At 43.0% G+C, this 18,392-nt stretch overlaps 1 protein-coding gene across 2 annotated transcripts; it reads right to left on the reverse strand.

Moving 5' to 3' along the window:
• Positions 1-140: 140 nt before the first annotated feature.
• On the reverse strand, positions 141-17,012 carry LOC130371502 (phytanoyl-CoA hydroxylase-interacting protein-like). 2 transcript variants are annotated; one of them, XM_056577297.1, is made up of 7 exons: positions 16,916-17,012; positions 7,199-7,395; positions 5,714-5,888; positions 4,268-4,385; positions 1,887-2,049; positions 936-1,349; positions 141-751 (listed from the first exon to the last, which is right to left on the reverse strand). In XM_056577297.1, exons 1-6 carry the CDS (start codon positions 17,010-17,012, stop codon positions 975-977), a joined length of 1,125 nt encoding a protein of 374 aa, XP_056433272.1. In that variant the 3' UTR covers positions 141-751; positions 936-974. The 2 variants fall into 2 exon arrangements, with proteins under 2 accessions (XP_056433272.1, XP_056433271.1); XM_056577296.1 differs by having other exon boundaries at positions 141-1,349.
• Between the last annotated feature and the right edge of the window lie 1,380 nt (positions 17,013-18,392).

Consider the following 18,392-nt stretch of genomic DNA (forward strand, 5'->3'; position numbering starts at 1 on the left):
CAAGCAGACAAACAGAAAAACAGAAAAATATGCTGCACCAATGCCACAACCCTACTGCAGTTATTCCAGATTGTACCGCATTCAAGTTTTAACCAAGAAAGATTCTCAATAAAACTTGGTTCTGCAGGCCTATTCCGGGTTCCGAAGATGAAGTGCTCATGTAGGTGTTAGAATTTCTATGTGTAACCATGTTATCGAAGAAGACACTTTATACTGAGGAAGGTTAGCAGTCACCCATCTCATATCTGCCTGCAGCCATTGGTCAAAAACTCAATAAAACGACAGGACCCATGGTCATTTTAATTGTAGATTAAATTTGATTCAAATCATTGAGGCAACCGATAAATGATGGTTCGGTGTTAAGCATGTGACAAATTCTTTACGTGGTTAAGGGACTGAGCATCAGAAAAATATGACATCTGATATAGGCTACACATACTGGCTAACTAGAGAAAAGCTATTTCTACACAGTGCCAAACACTTAAATCAACTCATCATGCACCTTTGAAAAGGACTTACTGACTTATATTCCTAAAATCCTAATTTTGCTTTGCTAGTAAGAAGCAGTCATCGTTCAGTCACAGTGCAGTAAAGAGTAACATGGTCGCTGCAAGATAATCCAGAAAGTCACTATGGTATGCTACATTTGGCATCAAAATGGGTAAAATACACAAATGAATGTGCAAGAACATTTATTTAGATCTCAATTTTTACATACAGCAGTTGAATATCTGGACTGCAAATTGACCCGCTGAAAATAAAGTTTATGGTTAGCAAATTAAGTTAAAACACTGGTGAACATGATAACTTTTGGGAGGGTTCAGTTAGATTGCTTGCTAACCAATATTAGCAAAGGAGTTGTTGGTTAGCTTTCGAGATAACCGATGTTAGCTTGGGATTGTTTGAGTTAGCTTGATATAGCTGACCGATGTTACCTTGGGAGTGTTCGGGTTAGCTTGATAAGCTCATCAAAATTAGCGTCCAACGCTAATATTACAGATCTTGCAGCTGGGATCCTTCTTAGCGTTGACAGTGGATGAGCTACGAAGTTGGTGGCCGCTTATTGCCGCTACCGTTCCGAGCGACAAGTCCACTGGTTCCGTGTAGACCAACTCCAGAGTGACGTCTTGTGCATGTTGGAAACTCAGAGTGCCGTCTTCCCCTTCCACACAGGTCAGGAACCTGTTGTTGGATCTGTCCAGAGCAGGCAACCGTCCTTTACAGAACAAGTCTCCTTTGGAGCCCTCAGGGGCCAAGACCAGGATGACGTAGTGATATGCCGTGTACATGCAGTAGAAATCCCCAAAGTAGAGGTTGGTGTTTTGGTTGAACAGCACCTCTGCCTGCACCTGTAAGGGACATTCTGCGGTTAATAACTTTACGTTGCCGTTTCCTGCCACCTATTGTCTTGCGCAGTTACAGTGATGCAACAGATATTTTCGACAACTAAGAAAAGGGATGGATGGATGGATGGATGGATGGACGTTTGGATGGATGGATGGATGGATGGATGGATGGATGGATGGATGGATGGATGGATGGATGGATGGATGGATGGATGGATGGATGGATGGATGGATGTGGATGATGACTTCAGTGACATTTCTCTATAAATCAGTCTTGAGATTATACCACATCAGAGATATTGATCGTAAACTATTGGAAGTACTCCGTGCTAATTCTGCATGATTGTGCGTGCGTGTGCGTGCGTGCGTGCGTGTCGGTGTATGTGTGTTTGTGTGTGTGTGTGTGTGTGTGTGTGTGTGTGTGTGTGTGTGTGTGTGTGTGTGTGTGTGTGTGTGTGTGTGTGTGTGTGTGTGTGTGTGTGTGTGTGTGTGTGTGTGTTTGTGCGTGCGTGCGTGTGTGTGTGTCCATGTGTGGGATACCTGGAAGCGGTAGGGTCCGTAGGGGGAGTCCTGGGGGGGCTTGCCCGTGTTGAACTCTGTGTTGCAGCTGAAGAAGACGCCCTCCAGCTTGCCGCTGATGGGTGAGCCGTGGCTGCCGCTGTTGTCCTTGACGGCCGGCAGCATGCGGTGACACTGGGAGTCCCTGGAACGATAGGAGGGGCTGTCACAACAACCCCGGGTTACTGCACAGAGGGCATGCCGGCGGACAGAGAGACAGGCATGCACACAGGTAGACAGACAGAGAGACAGGCATGCACACAGGTAGAGACATGGAGACAGACAGAGACATGGAGACATGCATGGAACAGAAATGCAGATAGAGACATGCAGACAGATATTGGCAGGGAGACAGACAAGGGCCTGCAGCCAGGTGTGCAGTCATGCTGATACAGACACGCAGACAGACACACACGGACAGGCATGACTGAAAGGCTTTCACACACGTACATCATTGAAACAGACAGACATGCAGACAGACGGGTATGCAGACAGACATGCATGCAGAGAAGACATGAAGGCAGGAATCAAACTGACAGATCATCAGATGGATATTACATGGATAAAGAGAAGTACAGATAGGAGGGAAGGCAGGAAGTGACAGACAGACAGACAGACAGACAGACAGACAGACAGACAGACAGACAGACAGACAGACAGACAGACAGACAGACAGACAGACAGACAGACAGACAGACAGACAGACAGACAGACAGACAGACAGACAGACAGACAGACAGACAGACAGACAGACACAGACAGACAGATAGACGAGACAGATAGATAGATAGATAGATAGATAGATAGATAGATAGATAGATAGATAGATAGATAGATAGATAGATAGATGGAAGCACTTTTTAATTTATTTATGCTCATGGTTCAGAGCTACTATTAAATGATAAAACATTAACAGAAACACTTACAGAATACAGAATGAAGCTGACACTATAGGTTAATTGCAGCTTTTGCTTTTTGACTTGTTGAAAATATAATACTCCCTTGGTGATACTGAAAAGCACTTTAAACAATTTCCACTGCTAAAAGCTAATGAGCGTCCAGCCAATTATTCCATTCAATAGAAATGATGGATAGCTTGGTTAAACTTTCCTGTGTTTCTGGGAAACTAGCCGAACACCAGCCTAGGAACCAGACAAATCCACAAGCGCACATAAGCCTCTGGCCTATGTGTCTGGCCCTCTCCCGTTCTGATAGGTTTCCAGCTGTCCTGGCCCGGGTCGGGCCAGTAACCACCGTTCATCTAATAGTGGGCGGGTCTAATACGATGTCTGAACCGAGGAGTGCCTTATGGGAGCGTTAACAACTAAGATGGCTGACACTGTTGTGGCAAACTCGTTCTGTTGCTGTGAATGGTTGTAGGTCTATCCAATTTGATCCAGAGCCAATGAACTGAGATCGAAAATAAACTGGGCGGTTCCAGACTGATACAATTTGAGTACCTGAGCACTTTGGAGCAAATTAGTTCAGCCTCTCTTAAATGCCGTGATGGATAAAAATTGAAAGCCTATCATCAAATAAATAAACTGCATGGTGGACCAATTAACCAATCAAACAACGTTGATTTGGATGAATCAAAAAAACCAAAGACGTTATCGACCAGTTTACCAATGAATTGAACCCAAGATCAGACAAGGAGCAGGCACACTATCAACATTTGTCTGAGCTTAGTTGCCGACCACTTGGGATTCTTCTCATTTTTTTTCTGTGTAATGTAATGTTGGGTAGAGTCCTGTTCAGACTAAGGTATTTATGTACCTTAGTGTGAACAGGACCCTGTCTGTAGGTGAAAGCGAGGTCCAAGTCGGAATTTTGCCAACATTTGCATTACACATTATTTCCCCAATCAAATATTTGGAAAAAAGGGAAATGGGTTAACGTCTGATGTAGCCAAAGTCAACGTGTTGAACAAGGAAAATAAGACGGAGGGTACATCTTCAAACAAGGAATGAGTCAACGACGTAGAAAGAATTCAATCATCCACAAAGAGCAGTAATAATAGAAGTAACCCAAGGTCATCATTAAGTCTCTCCAGACTTTGAACAATGTGTGAGCCTTGCCTGTACACTGCTCATAAATTCTGTAAGTGTCCTTGCACAAGTGGTTTGTAAACGAAGACAAAGGTAATCTCAGAGACAGTGGGCCTCATGCATCTCTGTCCACAGCAAGGTACTCGGACTCCTGATTTAATACCAGAAATAACTCATCAATAATACATGGATCATGTTGCCGCCAAAAAACTGCACGCACGAACGCACACACGCACACACGCACACACACGTACACACACATTCACACACACGCACCTATACTGTACATTACATCGACACACCTCCATCTTTTACCTAGCCTGGTTGAAGTATTCCTCCTCCTGGTTTCTGTAGAGGACTGTTAAGGGGAGCATCCTACCAGCGATGACCTCTGCCTTCTGCAGCAGCTGATTCAGATGCACCGAGGAGTAGTCTGGTAGGAGAGAGAGAGAGGGAGAGGGAGAGAGAGAGAGAGAGAGAGAGAGAGAGAGGGAGAGAGAGAGAGAGAGAGAGAGAGAGATAGAGAGAGAGAGTGAGAGAGACAGAGAGCAATAATAATTTGTTAAAAATTAGGAAGACAAGAGTCAGAGAAATCAACTGAAGGAAGAAAGAAGTTATAAAAGAAACATCTGGGAGACAACGTTCATAAGAAACTAGCACTTTTACTTTGTGTTTGGTATTTTCTTCAGCTTGAGGTTGGACGTCACATCTAACTTGACCTTCCAGCTTCCTGTTGCTCGTTAGAAGCTGAGTGGTGGCTGGCAGGCACTGTCTGACGTTCCAATTTACTCTCCATCACAAACACTACCTCAGTCTGACACCCGATGCCGTCTCTGTCTCTTTCAGTGTCTCTCCAACCTATAAGTCTGTCACTCTCTCTCTCTGTCAAAACAATATTATTTGAGTTCTTGTTCGAACAAATAAGATGCAAAATTCTCGCTCCTTGTTTTACTTGGGCTTCACCCTCTTTCACCTTTTCCAATCTGACATTATCTCCTAGGTGCACTCTATCACTCAGTCTCACCCTCGACTCATGACTCATCTCTCCATCAGGGCCAGTCTCGTGGCGGAGAGAGTCCCAGGTGGACACAGCCATCAAGCACCATCCGTCTCCCCAAAATGGCTGCCCGAAAAACCGCTTATCATTCTGAGCTTATCTTTACCCCTTCACACCCTGGTCTGTTGCCTGCATAATGCAGCAAATCCCAAACTGAACTCGGAAAACCAGGGAGGAGATACCCTCCCACACGGCATCCTATCTGCATATGTTTCAGCAGTTGATTGTCTTTCTTCCATTTGCTTTCTGTGAATGTCTGTATACTGTCTCCATTGTCTGTACCCTTTGAGTTGTCTGTATCATTTGTATTGTCTTTATGCTTTGCATTTTCTGTATCGTCTGTATCTTCTATATTGTCTGTATAGTCAGTAATGTTTGTACCCTTTTTTATTGTCTGTATCGACTGTATCGTCTGTACTCTTGTATCATCAGTACTGTTTGAATTTTCTGTACTGTCTGTACTGTCTCTATCATCTATAATAAGTGTACCATCTGTAACGTCTGTGATGTCTGTACTGTCTGGACCATCTATATTATGACTGTACCGTCTGTAACGTCTGTGATGTCTGTATTGTGTTGTAAGCGTGTGAGGCTGCCAACCAGGTGGCCCTCGTCGTGAGAGGAGTCTGGCCTCAACCACTCCAACCTGTGTGGATGGGGGTCCCCCATCACCCAGACCCTGACCCCGTGCATGTGGTCCCCACCTGCCGTGCAGAACTCGATGACCTGGCTCCACTCGGACACGGCGTAGTCCCCGTCCGCCTGCTTGGTGGCCGTCTGCACAGCCACCGTGTAGTCGGTGCGCGGGCTCAGGAACCAATGGCCTCGCACCGTCATGGGCAGGGGGACGGCCCTCGCCACCAGCTTGGTGGGGACGTCCTGGAGGCATAAGAAGCACACACGCACATCACACTTCACATTTGGTGGCAGTGGTGGGATATTCCTCTAGCCGAGTGGAGGGGACCCACATTTCGAAAAACATTGTTCGAGGAGCTTCGTGGTTGGAGCGCAGTGAAGAAGAGCAGGTAGACGAAGAGGTCCGCTAGGAGAGGAGATCACTGGGGAAGTTGAACTGCTCTCTCCTGTGGGGTTGGCCAAAGCCTGAAGGAGGAATAGCTCGGGAACTCCTTGTTGCTGACGTGAGCCGGTGGGGAGCTAATTGCCAAGCCTTGGCAGAACAGCAGTGGCGGAGGACATACTGCGAAGAGTGCAGTGTTTGGCCAAGAAGGAGGGATCGTTGAATGAAGATTGGCCGTCACCAGAGACTTTTTGAACTGTTTATTTAGCACAAATGAGTGTCTTGCACAATATTTTACCTTTTATCTAATGCGCTTGTAACTGTGTTTACAAGCGTAAAGAGGGGGAAGGTAAATGTGAAGATGTGAATGCATCTACACTGTTTTTAAACATGTTTTAAAAGATTCACCGTGCTCCTGTCTGGCTGGTTTAGCCGTGATAGCCGCAGCTGTGGCTCATAGGCTAATTGAGCCACACCCATTCTGGTGCTCTTTAAGAGGGCCAGAGTTTTAGACTAGTTGTGCAAGTGACTTGACAGTTGTGCTGTGTTTTAAGTAAAGAGATGCTTTTTAACAACAACAATGTGCGTGAAGAAAGCTAGTTTGTTGAATTTATCCTTAAAAAGACTAGAAAATGAGAAGCAAAGAGTAGGCTAGGACTACTGCTGGGACTGTTTGTTTGGTCCACAGCAGTGATTAAGTCGGCTGATTGCTTTTAGGGCAGACAAATTGTTTCATAAAGGGAAGCGGGGAGAGTGCTGAATTTATTAAATCATTGAGTCATCAAATCCCTGCTGTGGTAAAAACATCAGCATTAATGCGAGAAATAAAAGTGTATGAAAGAGCTTCTGAATAATAAAGAGAGATTACTGTTGGTTGTGTTTGGCCTTTAGTCTGGCTTTTGTCGTTAAAGTTAGCACTAGTACAAAAGTAATAAAAGGTTTTAGGAATTGTGTATTCCTGTAGTTGTAGTAAAAGTAGTAGTAGTAATAGTAGTTCATGATCATGGTCATGGGTAAGATTTAAGAGCTGTGCCCTCTTGTGCACTTTTCTGCTCCCTCTCATACAACTCTCAAATCATACCTATAGCAGCCTTAACTTAGGCCTACTCAAAGTGTAATTAGTGGGAGCGAATATAAAACAATGTAGTCGTCACAATGTGTATGGGTCTACCTTGTGTTTGAACTTGTTCTCCTTCTTGTTCTCCTTCTTGTTCAGGTCTATGAAGTAGTGCGTGATCCTCTCCTTCCCGCGTGCGTCTGAGTCCCAGCTGATCTTGAAGGAGTCGCAGGTGATGTTGCTGATGCTGATCTGGTGGGGGACCGGCAGGTCGTCCAGCTCCCCGACCCCGCTGTCTGCCGACTGGGTTCCTGGGAGAGGGAGCAGGGGTAAGGGTCATTCATTGATACCATGCGATGTCCTTGGTATTATCTTCACGGCTTTCGTTGTTGTTTGTTAATCTGTTGAAGGCCATTACGATGCATTAAGCTCATGGGTTTGCATTCACTCTTAATGTAATACATTGTTAAAAATGTTTTTAACTTAAGGAACAATATAAATATTTGCACACCTTCTTTCCCTGAAAGACAGAATGAAGGATTTAGTTCTCTATTTTTTTTTGTCATTAACCCACAAGATCTTGTTGCCACATTTTGACCCACTATGATTAGAAAAAAGATGAAATGTTTTAGACATTTGCTTCACTTTGTTTAGGACCATTTAACCACATAGGCAGCATTTCTTTTTTCAAATGTATACAGAAAAGAGATGGCTATGGTTTATGTGGTGCCCTCAATGTGTGAACATTTTGTTTTCATCATTACATATTTTCGCATTAAGTCTTTTAGGACATTGCCAATATCACACACACGCCAGTAAAACACACACATGCCAGTAAAGCACAATAAAATAGGCTTTCCTTTCCTTTAGTATTTGGGTCACAAAATGTGCAACTGGATGGAAGGATTGCCCGCAAACTGTTGTGTGTGTGATTGTGTGTGTGTGTTCAGGAGTTAAAGGGTTCCTCTATCTAACTGTTTATAATTTTAAAACATCTTAAAGCAATGAATCTTTAATCTATAGTAAAACAATGTGGGTCAATGAATCATCTGTAGGGCCAAATAATGTCCTGAAGTAATCCTCCTTCCCTGAAAAAAGTTACATTTTAGTGGATATTTCTTTCAAACCACTCTCTACTTTATGATTGGTCTTTCAGAGAGATTGTACAACGATTTCTACTCTTTTGGGGTGGAAATGGCTTCAACCCCGACATCTTGGAATTGCCTTTACGCATAAAGTACTGATGCTAGTTATCTGGATCATTTTATAGGCCTAGAGCATGAAAAGCTTGGCTCAGGAGAACCATTAACTATGTCACTTATGTGACAAATAAAATTGGCCACATTTTCTTGGGAGCAATTTTACGGCAGCACTTCAGAGGTTTAAATGTCTCACCATTCTGTAACTTTCTCGAATTACCTACTCATGCGTGCAAGGGCAGGGAATAAGGATTCATACTAAAGGACCCCTTTAAAAGGATTAGATAGGTATAAGTAGTTGCGTAGTCAGACTTATTGACTCACTGAAGCAAGGAGGGCTCTTACAAGCAGTATCTGACCTTACAATACAACACTGGTCGCTTAAATATGTGAAAAGGTTTTGGAGGAACCAAGAATGTCAATACAATCCATGGAGCTCACATTGAAACCACAGCGCACAGCGACCATACAGACTGGAGTGATGCATTTTACTTACATTGTTCACAATGCATGATATCATTAGCTCTGCAAATAACATTCTCATATACTCCGTAATCACTCTGATGGGATATTTGTTCTTTTGCATGAGCCCCATTGTGGCGGTTAGAAAGAAGCAGTTGGCCCGACCCAAACCTATTTGCATAGAAAACTGCTGGAGAACCACAGGCTAGCCAGTGTCGGGCTTACTATTAGCATAGGACTGAGTGGTGTGTTCACAACACGCACTATAGAAGCCTCTAATTGGTTCATCACAGGAAACAGAAGACAACAAAAAATTTGCTCTGAGCTATTATTGGAGCTCCAGCTTTGGTTAGTGGTTATGTGTATTTTCTCTGTGGCATCTGGGGGGGGGGGGTGGGGGGGGGGGGGGGGTGTGTGTGTGTGTGTGTGTGTGTGTGTGTGTGTGTGTGTGTGTGTGTGTGTGTACGGGTGTGGTTTGTTAAAAAAAACCACCTCAATCTCTTGTTCTATATGGTAAGCATGTGCTTTGCTTATGTTTTTTATGTACTCAAATGGTTCTTGCACTTTTTCGGTTATATCATCATTGTTCAATTCGCTTACTCTAAGTCACTTCAGACAAAAAAAACACTGCTAAATAAAAGGATGGTAATGTGAATCTTGTGTGTGTGTGTGGTTGTGTCTAACCACGTCACAGATAATACACACTTTATCTCCTGTCAGGTGGATTCTATTAATTTGACAGAGACACAATGCCCTCACTGTGACTTAACCAGGCTACCATAATCTATCGCTTACACAAGTCACATGTCTACTGGAGTGTTAGCCTTTACCTCAGTGAGATAGGTTACGAGGAAATGTGTCTCTGTCTGGGTTTATCCTGGCCTTTCAAACACACTCAGATTATTGAATATATCCTGGGGAAAGTAGTTTTTGTTTGACATATAATCTGTTCAAAATAATAGAAAAGAGAATACATTAAAGTCACAACACAAACACAAGTAGAGTATAGGACAATAGAAATAAAGAAAATATAGACTTACAAGAAGTATGCAAATAAAGAATGTGCAGATCTATACAAAAAACCCTCCATATGCATACACTTAAAATAGACAGAACTATCAGGGGGGTCAGGTTAATGCTGAGTCTGGTGCTCTTTAGCATAGGATCATTTGTTCCTCTGTATTCTACGACATCTTAACACCCCTGTTTACTTATTGATCTAAAGAAGAAGGTGAGGCAGCTGGGAGGGCCATAAGCCTGCTGTTAAGTGGCCATAAGGAACGATATCAGCTGAATGTTGCTACTATACTCTGCATTATAAGGTCCAAAGTCTGTGCTGTTAAATGTTGTGATCTAGCACAAATGTAGTTCTGGAAACGCCTTTGTCACTGCCTCAGGGGACAACTCTTATGCCAAATGTGACAGTGGTAATAATATTTTTTTTATATTAGCTTTGTATTTCTTGTATTCATATTTTATATTGTTTTTTGATTATATCTGTTGTTAGTTTGAGACAAATACAAAATGGTTTGATTTTACTCTATTTTATTTCATGGTGCACCAAAATATTCACCTGGTGGCTACCAAAACAACCATAACATCCTGACCAAGAAAAAACTATTTATTCATAACTCTGATCTTCTATAAGCCTGAAATACAACCATGTTACAAAGTCATTATCCAATAAACTACATTCTGAAAAGAGGACACTAACTATGCAGTCGTCTAATCTTTAAATTCAGCAAAGAGGATGACAGAAAAACAGTCTGCTGCACCAAACAACACAACATACAGGATAAACTCACATGCCCGGTAGGTAATCTGATGGCGGAATACGGTAGCGTGTATCATAATCTCATTGAAACCCTGTCACCAGAATATAATCTGTAGATTAATGTTTCACCATTTTTTCCTGATTGATAGTTTATCCTTTGATACTTGATAGTATAAACATTATACTTGAACTCATATCCAACCGTCGATCCATCTATGTGTGTCTATTTATATGTCTATATATATTCATCCATCCATGAAATTATTTATCATTCACCTTTCTATTCATCTCTCCATATTCCATCCATCAATCCGTCTATTTATCTATCCATTCATCCATCCATCAATGCGTCCTTTTATCTATCCGTATGTCTTTCCATCAATCCATCTATCTATTCATCCCTCCATCCATCTATCTATCTATTTATCTATCCATCCCTCCATCCATCTATCTATTTATACATCCATCACTCTGTCTATTTATCTATTCATCCCTCCATCCATCCATCCATTCATCCCTCCATCCATCTATCAATCTATCCATTCATCCTCCATCCATCTATCTATCTATCCATTCATCCCTCCATCCATCTATCAATCTATCCATTCATCCTCCATCCATCTATCTATCTATCCATTCATCCTCCATCCATCTATCTGTTTATCTATCCATCTGTCAGTCCATCTACACGTCCCTCCATCCATCTATCTGTTTATCTATCCATCTGTCAGTCCATCTACACGTCCCTCCATCCATCTATCTGTTTATCTATCCATCTGTCAGTCCATCTACACGTCCCTCCATCCATCCATCTATCTGTTTATCTATCCATCTGTCAGTCCATCTACACGTCCCTCCATCCATCCATCTATCTATTTATCCCTCCGTCCAGGAGGAAGGAGCAGAGTGCAGATGATGTAAGAGGATCACAACCTGCTAAAGATTAACTCTAAAAGTGTTCTGTGTTTACAGTTGAGAGGTCCGTATCCGCCTCCTTAATCCCTATACACAATAGTATATTTATTCTAGATACCATTACCAATATAGAATATACTATATCAATATATATATATATACACTAGTATATTTATGCTAGCATATACTAGTATCATTTACTTTATATACCAGTATTATTAACTTTAAATACTAGTATATTCAATGAATGCATATTGTTGTATATGATTAAAATGCCAGTGAAAGTGAAATTTGCCAGTATGTCCGTTTGTCTATGTGTATGTGTGTTCGTGTGTGTGTGTTCGTGTGTGTGTGTGTGTGTGTGTGTGTGTGTGTGTGTGTGTGTGTGTGTGTGTGTGTGTGTGTGTGTGTGTGTGTGTGTGTGCGTGTTTGTGTGTTCACTGTATAGTGTATCAATTTAGTTAAGTCAAGTCTGTGTGTATAAGCCTTAATCAGTTACAGTCTCACAGGATTTCACAGACCACGTTAAACTGCTACAGACTACAACAAACCACACAATTGGATTGATGCTGATTTTATGTGTTAAAAATTGTATCTTCCAATTCCCCGCTCTCTCAAGTCATTGATCATTTCCACCCTCCCTCACTCTCTCTTTACTCATCCCCATTTCTCCCCCTCTGAATATTGCTCTCTCTCTCTCTCTCTCTCTCTCTCTCTCTCTCTCTCTCTCTCTCTCTCTCTCTCTCTCTCTCTCTCTCTCTCTCTCTCTCTCTCTCTCTCTCTCTCTCTCTCTGTGTATATATATATATATATATGTATACATCTTTCTCTCTTATGTAAAGTCCGGCCAGCTACACAGCCATCCCAGGACAGACATTAGTCTGAAACAAGATCCAGTAGATCGAATGTGCTTTGAAAACAATATATATATTTAAAACGGAATATGATAAGCATGAAGGACAACATGGGGCAACGAAGACTATTTAATGTTAGCTTTAACTCTCTGACATACATATAACTCTCTCTCTCTCTCTCTCTCTCTCTCTCTCTCTCTCTCTCTCTCTCTCTCTCTCTCTCTCTCTCTCTCTCTCTCTGTGTATATATATGTATACATCTTTCTCTCTCTCTCTCTCACACACACTCTCACACACAGCAGCGTCCACCACGCAGGCCCTGCCCCCCATTATGCATGCTGTTCTACACCCAGCAGCCCATCAGAGGGGGGCCTTCTGGGCCAGAGGACAGAGTGCGTCTTCACTACACACACAGGGGCCACTCACACAAGGGCCGTACAAGGGGCCCATTGAGACGACTGAGAGAGGGGAGACAAAGAGGGGGATGGAGATAGAAGGAGGAAATAGAGGACAAGGGGGAGAGGGCAGGGATGGAGAGAGGAGGAGAAGAGAGGGATGGATAGTCAGACAGACGGCTAAAGAGAGAGAGAGCGAAAGAGAGAAAGACTTAGAAATACACACACACACACTCACCATATCCACACATCCCAAATGTTGCTTTTATTGTTGCTTTTTATTTCTTGAAAAACACATTTATTATATTATTAATTATTTAGATAACACTTTGACAGGTTTGTGAACCACAGAAAATAAAGATTAATCGCCAAGGCCATGCAATCACCAGAAGCAGCGTGTTGTGACATTATAAAACGAAAGAAGTACCTTTCCGAAACCACTTTGTGTCGCCGGCGTTATTTTAAGCACTAGGATTAGCATCTATTGATTGAAAGTAATTTGGGAGCCATCTTTTTGCTATTGCGCTGTATTTTCGTGATATTATAGGGCAGGTATGAGGGCTGCATTTCTGCGTTTATTTTCCGAGTCAAGAATATGCTAACGAGTTGCTGAGTTCACTTTATGCTAATCGTCTGTTGGTGATTGGAGGTCTAACGACCTGCAGTTTTGGCCCTCAATTAATCTGCAGATGGAAATACGCCAACGCACACACACACACACACGCAAACAGCTGCCCAGACATAAACATGCATATTTATGCCAATTTAGGCATATGTTCACACACACACACACACACACACACACACACACACACACACACACACACACACACACACACACACACACACACACACACACACACACACACACACACACACACACACGCACAAACACTCTCTCACACACACACACACACAAACTACTCACAGATGGAATTAAATTAAGATTGTATTTTATGCCAATTTTGATCATTTAATGTTTGGTTTTAATGCTTTTATTACACAGACTATCAAATTCCTTACAAATAACTGGTCAGGCCTTTCTTTTTCACGAGATCGGACTCCAGGCGATTGTACATCACCTGGATTTGCCCTCAAACACAGGATGAAATTGGGTTTTTGGTAATATGCTAATTTGGCATACACACAGTTTCACACACACACACACAAAAAACAAAAATGCATACACGACTAGGAGGCAGTACTCAGAGTCAAGAATGTGCACCCGCAGTACAGGGCCAAGGCCAAAAGGACACTTGCACGTATGTACACACTCACACAGTCACACACACACACGCACAAACAAACACACACGCACACATACACACACATGCACAAATACACACACACATAAGCACACAAATACACAAGCAATCCGTCAATGAATACGCTTCTGCTTGAAGCATGACATTCAACTTTAATGAGTCTGGACCGGAGGGGCCAAAAATAGTCTCATTTTCACAGCCCAACACAACGTGATGAAGCATTCAAGAAAGCAAGTGTGTGTGTGTTTGTCTGTGTGTGTCAGAGAGAGAGAGAGAGAGAGAGAGAGAGAGAGAGAGAGAGGTGTATGTATGTGGGGTGTCTATGTTTGTCTGTGTGATGTTTCAGCAGAGAGTTAAAGCTAACATTAAATAGTCTTCGTTGCCCCATGTTGTCCTTCATGCTTATCATATTCCGTTTTAAATATATATATTGTTTTCAAAGCACATTCGATCTACTGGATCTTGTTTCAGACTAATGTCTGTCCTGGGATGGCTGTGTAGCTGGCCGGACTTTACATAACCTTTCCCATTCAAATGCTCAAGACATCTCTCTCATAATCACACACACACACATACACACACACACACACACACACACACACAGACACGCACACAAACACACACACACACACACACACACACACACACACACACACACACACACACACACACACACACACACACACACACACACACACACACACACAACCTTGCCAGTGAAAATAACTTAAATACTTATATGTTAGTAGTAATACTCACAGAGCAATTTATGAGGCAATGGCATTCAGACTATGACCTTCATTTCAACTTTTTGGATACATATCAAATATCAGGTCACAAACAAAGGGACATGATAAACAAGGCAGAATTCTCCTCCATCTGCTGCACCATGACGTAACCACATTTATTTCCGTATTTTTTTTCCATTGCATGGGTAAAATGCAACAAAAACCAACAACTAAGCACTCCGCTTTTCCGCCTTCTTACCCCCTTTCCTTGTTCCCTTCATCATTTCACTTCCACTCATTAACAATGACTATATCCTCTTTTTCCGATTAGCTCAGACATTTAACAAGCAGAGTCCCGAAAAGCCAATGTGGTCAACCAGCTGATCCCCTAAACAAAGGACCTCCACCCCCCAGGGGAGCGCTCCATCCCCTGGGGTCCCTTCCATCACCGGGCCTCATCATTGTGGATCTGTTTGTGGTGCCCTAAACAGAGTCAAATATGCCTTGAGACGACTACATTAAGCGTACCCCTTCTGTGTGTGTGTGTGTGTGTGTGTGTGTGTGTGTGTGTGTGTGTGTGTGTGTGTGTGTGTGTGTGTGTGCGTTTGCGTGTGTGTGTGTGTGTGTGTGTGTGTGCTATAGCGTAGCCTCCACAACCAGCTTCTCAGCATCATCCCCTTAAGGCTGTGGTGACCAGGCAGTAAGAAACACCCGTAAATACACCAGAGGCCTTCCATAGCAGAGATAAGAGTCTAATTTCCATGGTTAACATCTAGACAGGAGAGAGAGAGAGAGAGAGAGAGAGAGAGAGAGAGAGAGAGAGAGAGAGAGAGAGAGAGAGAGAGAGAGAGAGAGAGAGAGAGAGAGAGAGAGAGAGAGAGAGAGAGAGAGAGAGAGAGAGAGAGAGAGAGAGAGAGAGAGATATCGAAAGCAGCCTTCCAACCTTGATGTGCATGTGTCACTTCTTGGGACCCCCCCCCCCCCCCCCCCAAGCTAAACAACCATCCACAGGATGGAGGCCCAGGTCAGGGCAGCACTTAGACACTAAAGCCTGAAGACAGAGCTCTGTATCTGGGTTAACTTTAATTAACCTCCACCGGCCTGGAGAGGATGGTCGAGGGGGGGACTGCTGCCTCTCCAGCCCAAGGCTTGTGCCTCGTCCCTGGGGTGTCTTTCAAAGTTCTTCCACCGTCGTCGACTTTTCATATCATGAATGAATAATACATAGCTGTATTTATTGTGCACTGCATCTGAAGTTGAGTCGGTAATTACTTTTATTTTGCCGACAATAATCACATCTGGGTGTGCTACATGATTCCTGATTTAAAGGAAGTTATGATTGGTTATTATCACTTCTGATTCCTTGCATATAGGGGGGTCTACACATTTTGTATCTGTATCGAATACAACGAATTAATGAAACAAACAACAATAATGTTCCAACAATTGCTACTATGTCATCAATGATTGCATCGAAGATCCAGAATAGGCTCCCTGAAAATAAAATCAGCTCAGTTGTGTCAGTATTAATGGGGATTCAAGTTGATAACAAGTTTCAAAACACATAGGATAGCAAACGACATAAAACAAAGTTGCCACAGAGAACATGGACACAGAACAAAATCGCCTCATGACTAGGCAAAATCCCGCTAGCCTGCTTTCACTTTCTCTCTTCTCATCCCCCTGTTTCTTTCTTTTTTTTTTTCCACTATACTGGTCACTATCCCGGCTACAATATAAACGAGACAGACACCCTGTGATGGGAATTGGATGCAGAGAGAGAGAGACAGACAGACCGACAGACAGACAGATATATATATATATATATATATATATATATATATATATATATATATATATATAAATACGTAAATGGTCGTTGCTGGGATCTTTTTCTTAAGATGTAGGCCTATTCATATCGCCAACATTTTTTTATTATAGGGGCTGGTTGGGACAAGAGAGACACAAGGACATCACTTCTGAAAAAGGCTATACCGACACCGGGTTGACATGACTTCCATTGTTTAATTGAGTCAGCATTTAAATAGTCTTAAAACAGCCCCATTGTTCACTCAACAGGAAAACATACAGCAGACTTACAAGCATTAATTAATATGGTCCCAGGAAGAAATGAATATCACGTCCATGATGTTGCCTTGCCAAACCTATATTGCGCCCTGCACATGCACGCGCAGACACAAACACGCACGCACAGACCAACGCACTCGCAGCCACTTGCCTTCTCTGTCGCACAGATGTAGGTTTTCCAAGGGTTTCAGGTCCACGCACGGACTCGTGGGACTTCTGAGATTGTGTTCCACGTGTGGCACATCCATTTTCTCCATAAACTGTTAAAACCCTCTGTCTAATGTTCGGTTCCGACCCCCTGTGCTTCCTTCTGTAGCAAAATGGTTTTCGATAAAAATCATCCGACGCTGTTGTCCCTTCTACGGCGAAACAGCGGTCTGGTGCTGCGCTCACTACTCCCTCTAGCTATGCCCAACATCACGCCACTCATCTCTCTCTCTCTCTCTCTCTCTCTCTCTCTCTCTCTCCTCTCTCTCTATCTCTCTCTCTCTCTCTCTCTCTCTCTCTTCTCTCTCTCTCTCTCTCTCTCTCTCTCTCTCTCTCTCTCTCTCTCTCTCCAACGTGAAAGCCATGCAGGACTAGGATCATGCATCTGTGACCTTGTGTGTGTGTGTGTGTGTGTGTGTGTGTGTGTGTGTGTGTGTGTGTGTGTGTGTATGTGGGGGGGGGGGGGTGTTTGCATGTGCATCCATGTTCACATGGAGGGCAAACAAAAATAATGTGAAATAATAATTAACAATAATAATGTTACGCTACAACTTAATTAAAATTGCGACTGTTAAATAAAGTAATAGAGTAGCAGAAGCAACAAGTGTCAATTATTCTTCCTCTGGTGATGAAAGGAGAATGGGACAGACAGAGCAGGAGCGAGAGAGAGAGAGAGAGAGAGAGAGAGAGAGAGAGAGAGAGAGAGAGAGAGAGAGAGAGAGAGAGAGAGAGAGAGAGAGAGAGAGAGAGAGAGAGAGAGAGAGAGAGAGAGAGAGAGAGAGAGAGAGAGAGAGAGAGAGAGGGGAGAGAGAGAGAGAGAGAGAGAGAGAGAAAGAGAGGATGAGAGCAGGAGGAAGGAAGGATTAGGACGGGAGTGAAAAGTGAATTAAATGAATGCTTATATAAGGAGATTATCTGGAGAGGAGAAAAACAGCATGTCCAGCGAAGCATGCACATGCACACGCACCCACACACTTATACACACACGCACACGCACACACACACACACACACACACACACACACACACACACACACACACACACACACACACACACACCTCCAGTAATCCCTTCAAACATTTTAATTAGATGACCTATTGGAAACGACTCCCTGATGCACACACACAGACACACACACTAACACCTATACACACACACACACACACTAATATGTGTAATTGGAGTGGAGCGATGCAGGTATAGTATATTAAACTCCCGGTCACTACAAACCCAGTTAGCTCTCTGAGAGTCTCTTTCTGCATCGGTGCAATAGCACTGCACCATGCAGGAGATGTGAGCTGCTGGTAGGATAACTCACAGCGGGAGCTCTTCATCTGTGAGCTGTCACAGTTGGAGACTGCTCTGTGTGTGTTTGGATGTCATTTGGTAATCTTACATAACAAATGTTCATTTAGCACAG

This window comes from Gadus chalcogrammus, chromosome 18 (genome assembly GCF_026213295.1).
Source record: "Gadus chalcogrammus isolate NIFS_2021 chromosome 18, NIFS_Gcha_1.0, whole genome shotgun sequence".
NCBI lineage: Eukaryota > Metazoa > Chordata > Actinopteri > Gadiformes > Gadidae > Gadus > Gadus chalcogrammus.

Excerpts from the sequence above, each read along its gene's own strand:
- LOC130371502 (XM_056577297.1), bottom strand. The coding sequence starts at position 17,012 with ATGGATGTGCCACACGTGGAACACAATCTCAGAAGTCCCACGAGTCCG. Across the intron at positions 7,396-16,915 it reads ACATCTGTGCGACAGAGAAG|GAACCCAGTCGGCAGACAGC; the intron begins GCAAGTGGCTGC and ends TCCCTCTCCCAG. Across the intron at positions 2,050-4,267 it reads GAATACTTCAACCAGGCTAG|GGACTCCCAGTGTCACCGCA; the intron begins GTAAAAGATGGA and ends CTATCGTTCCAG.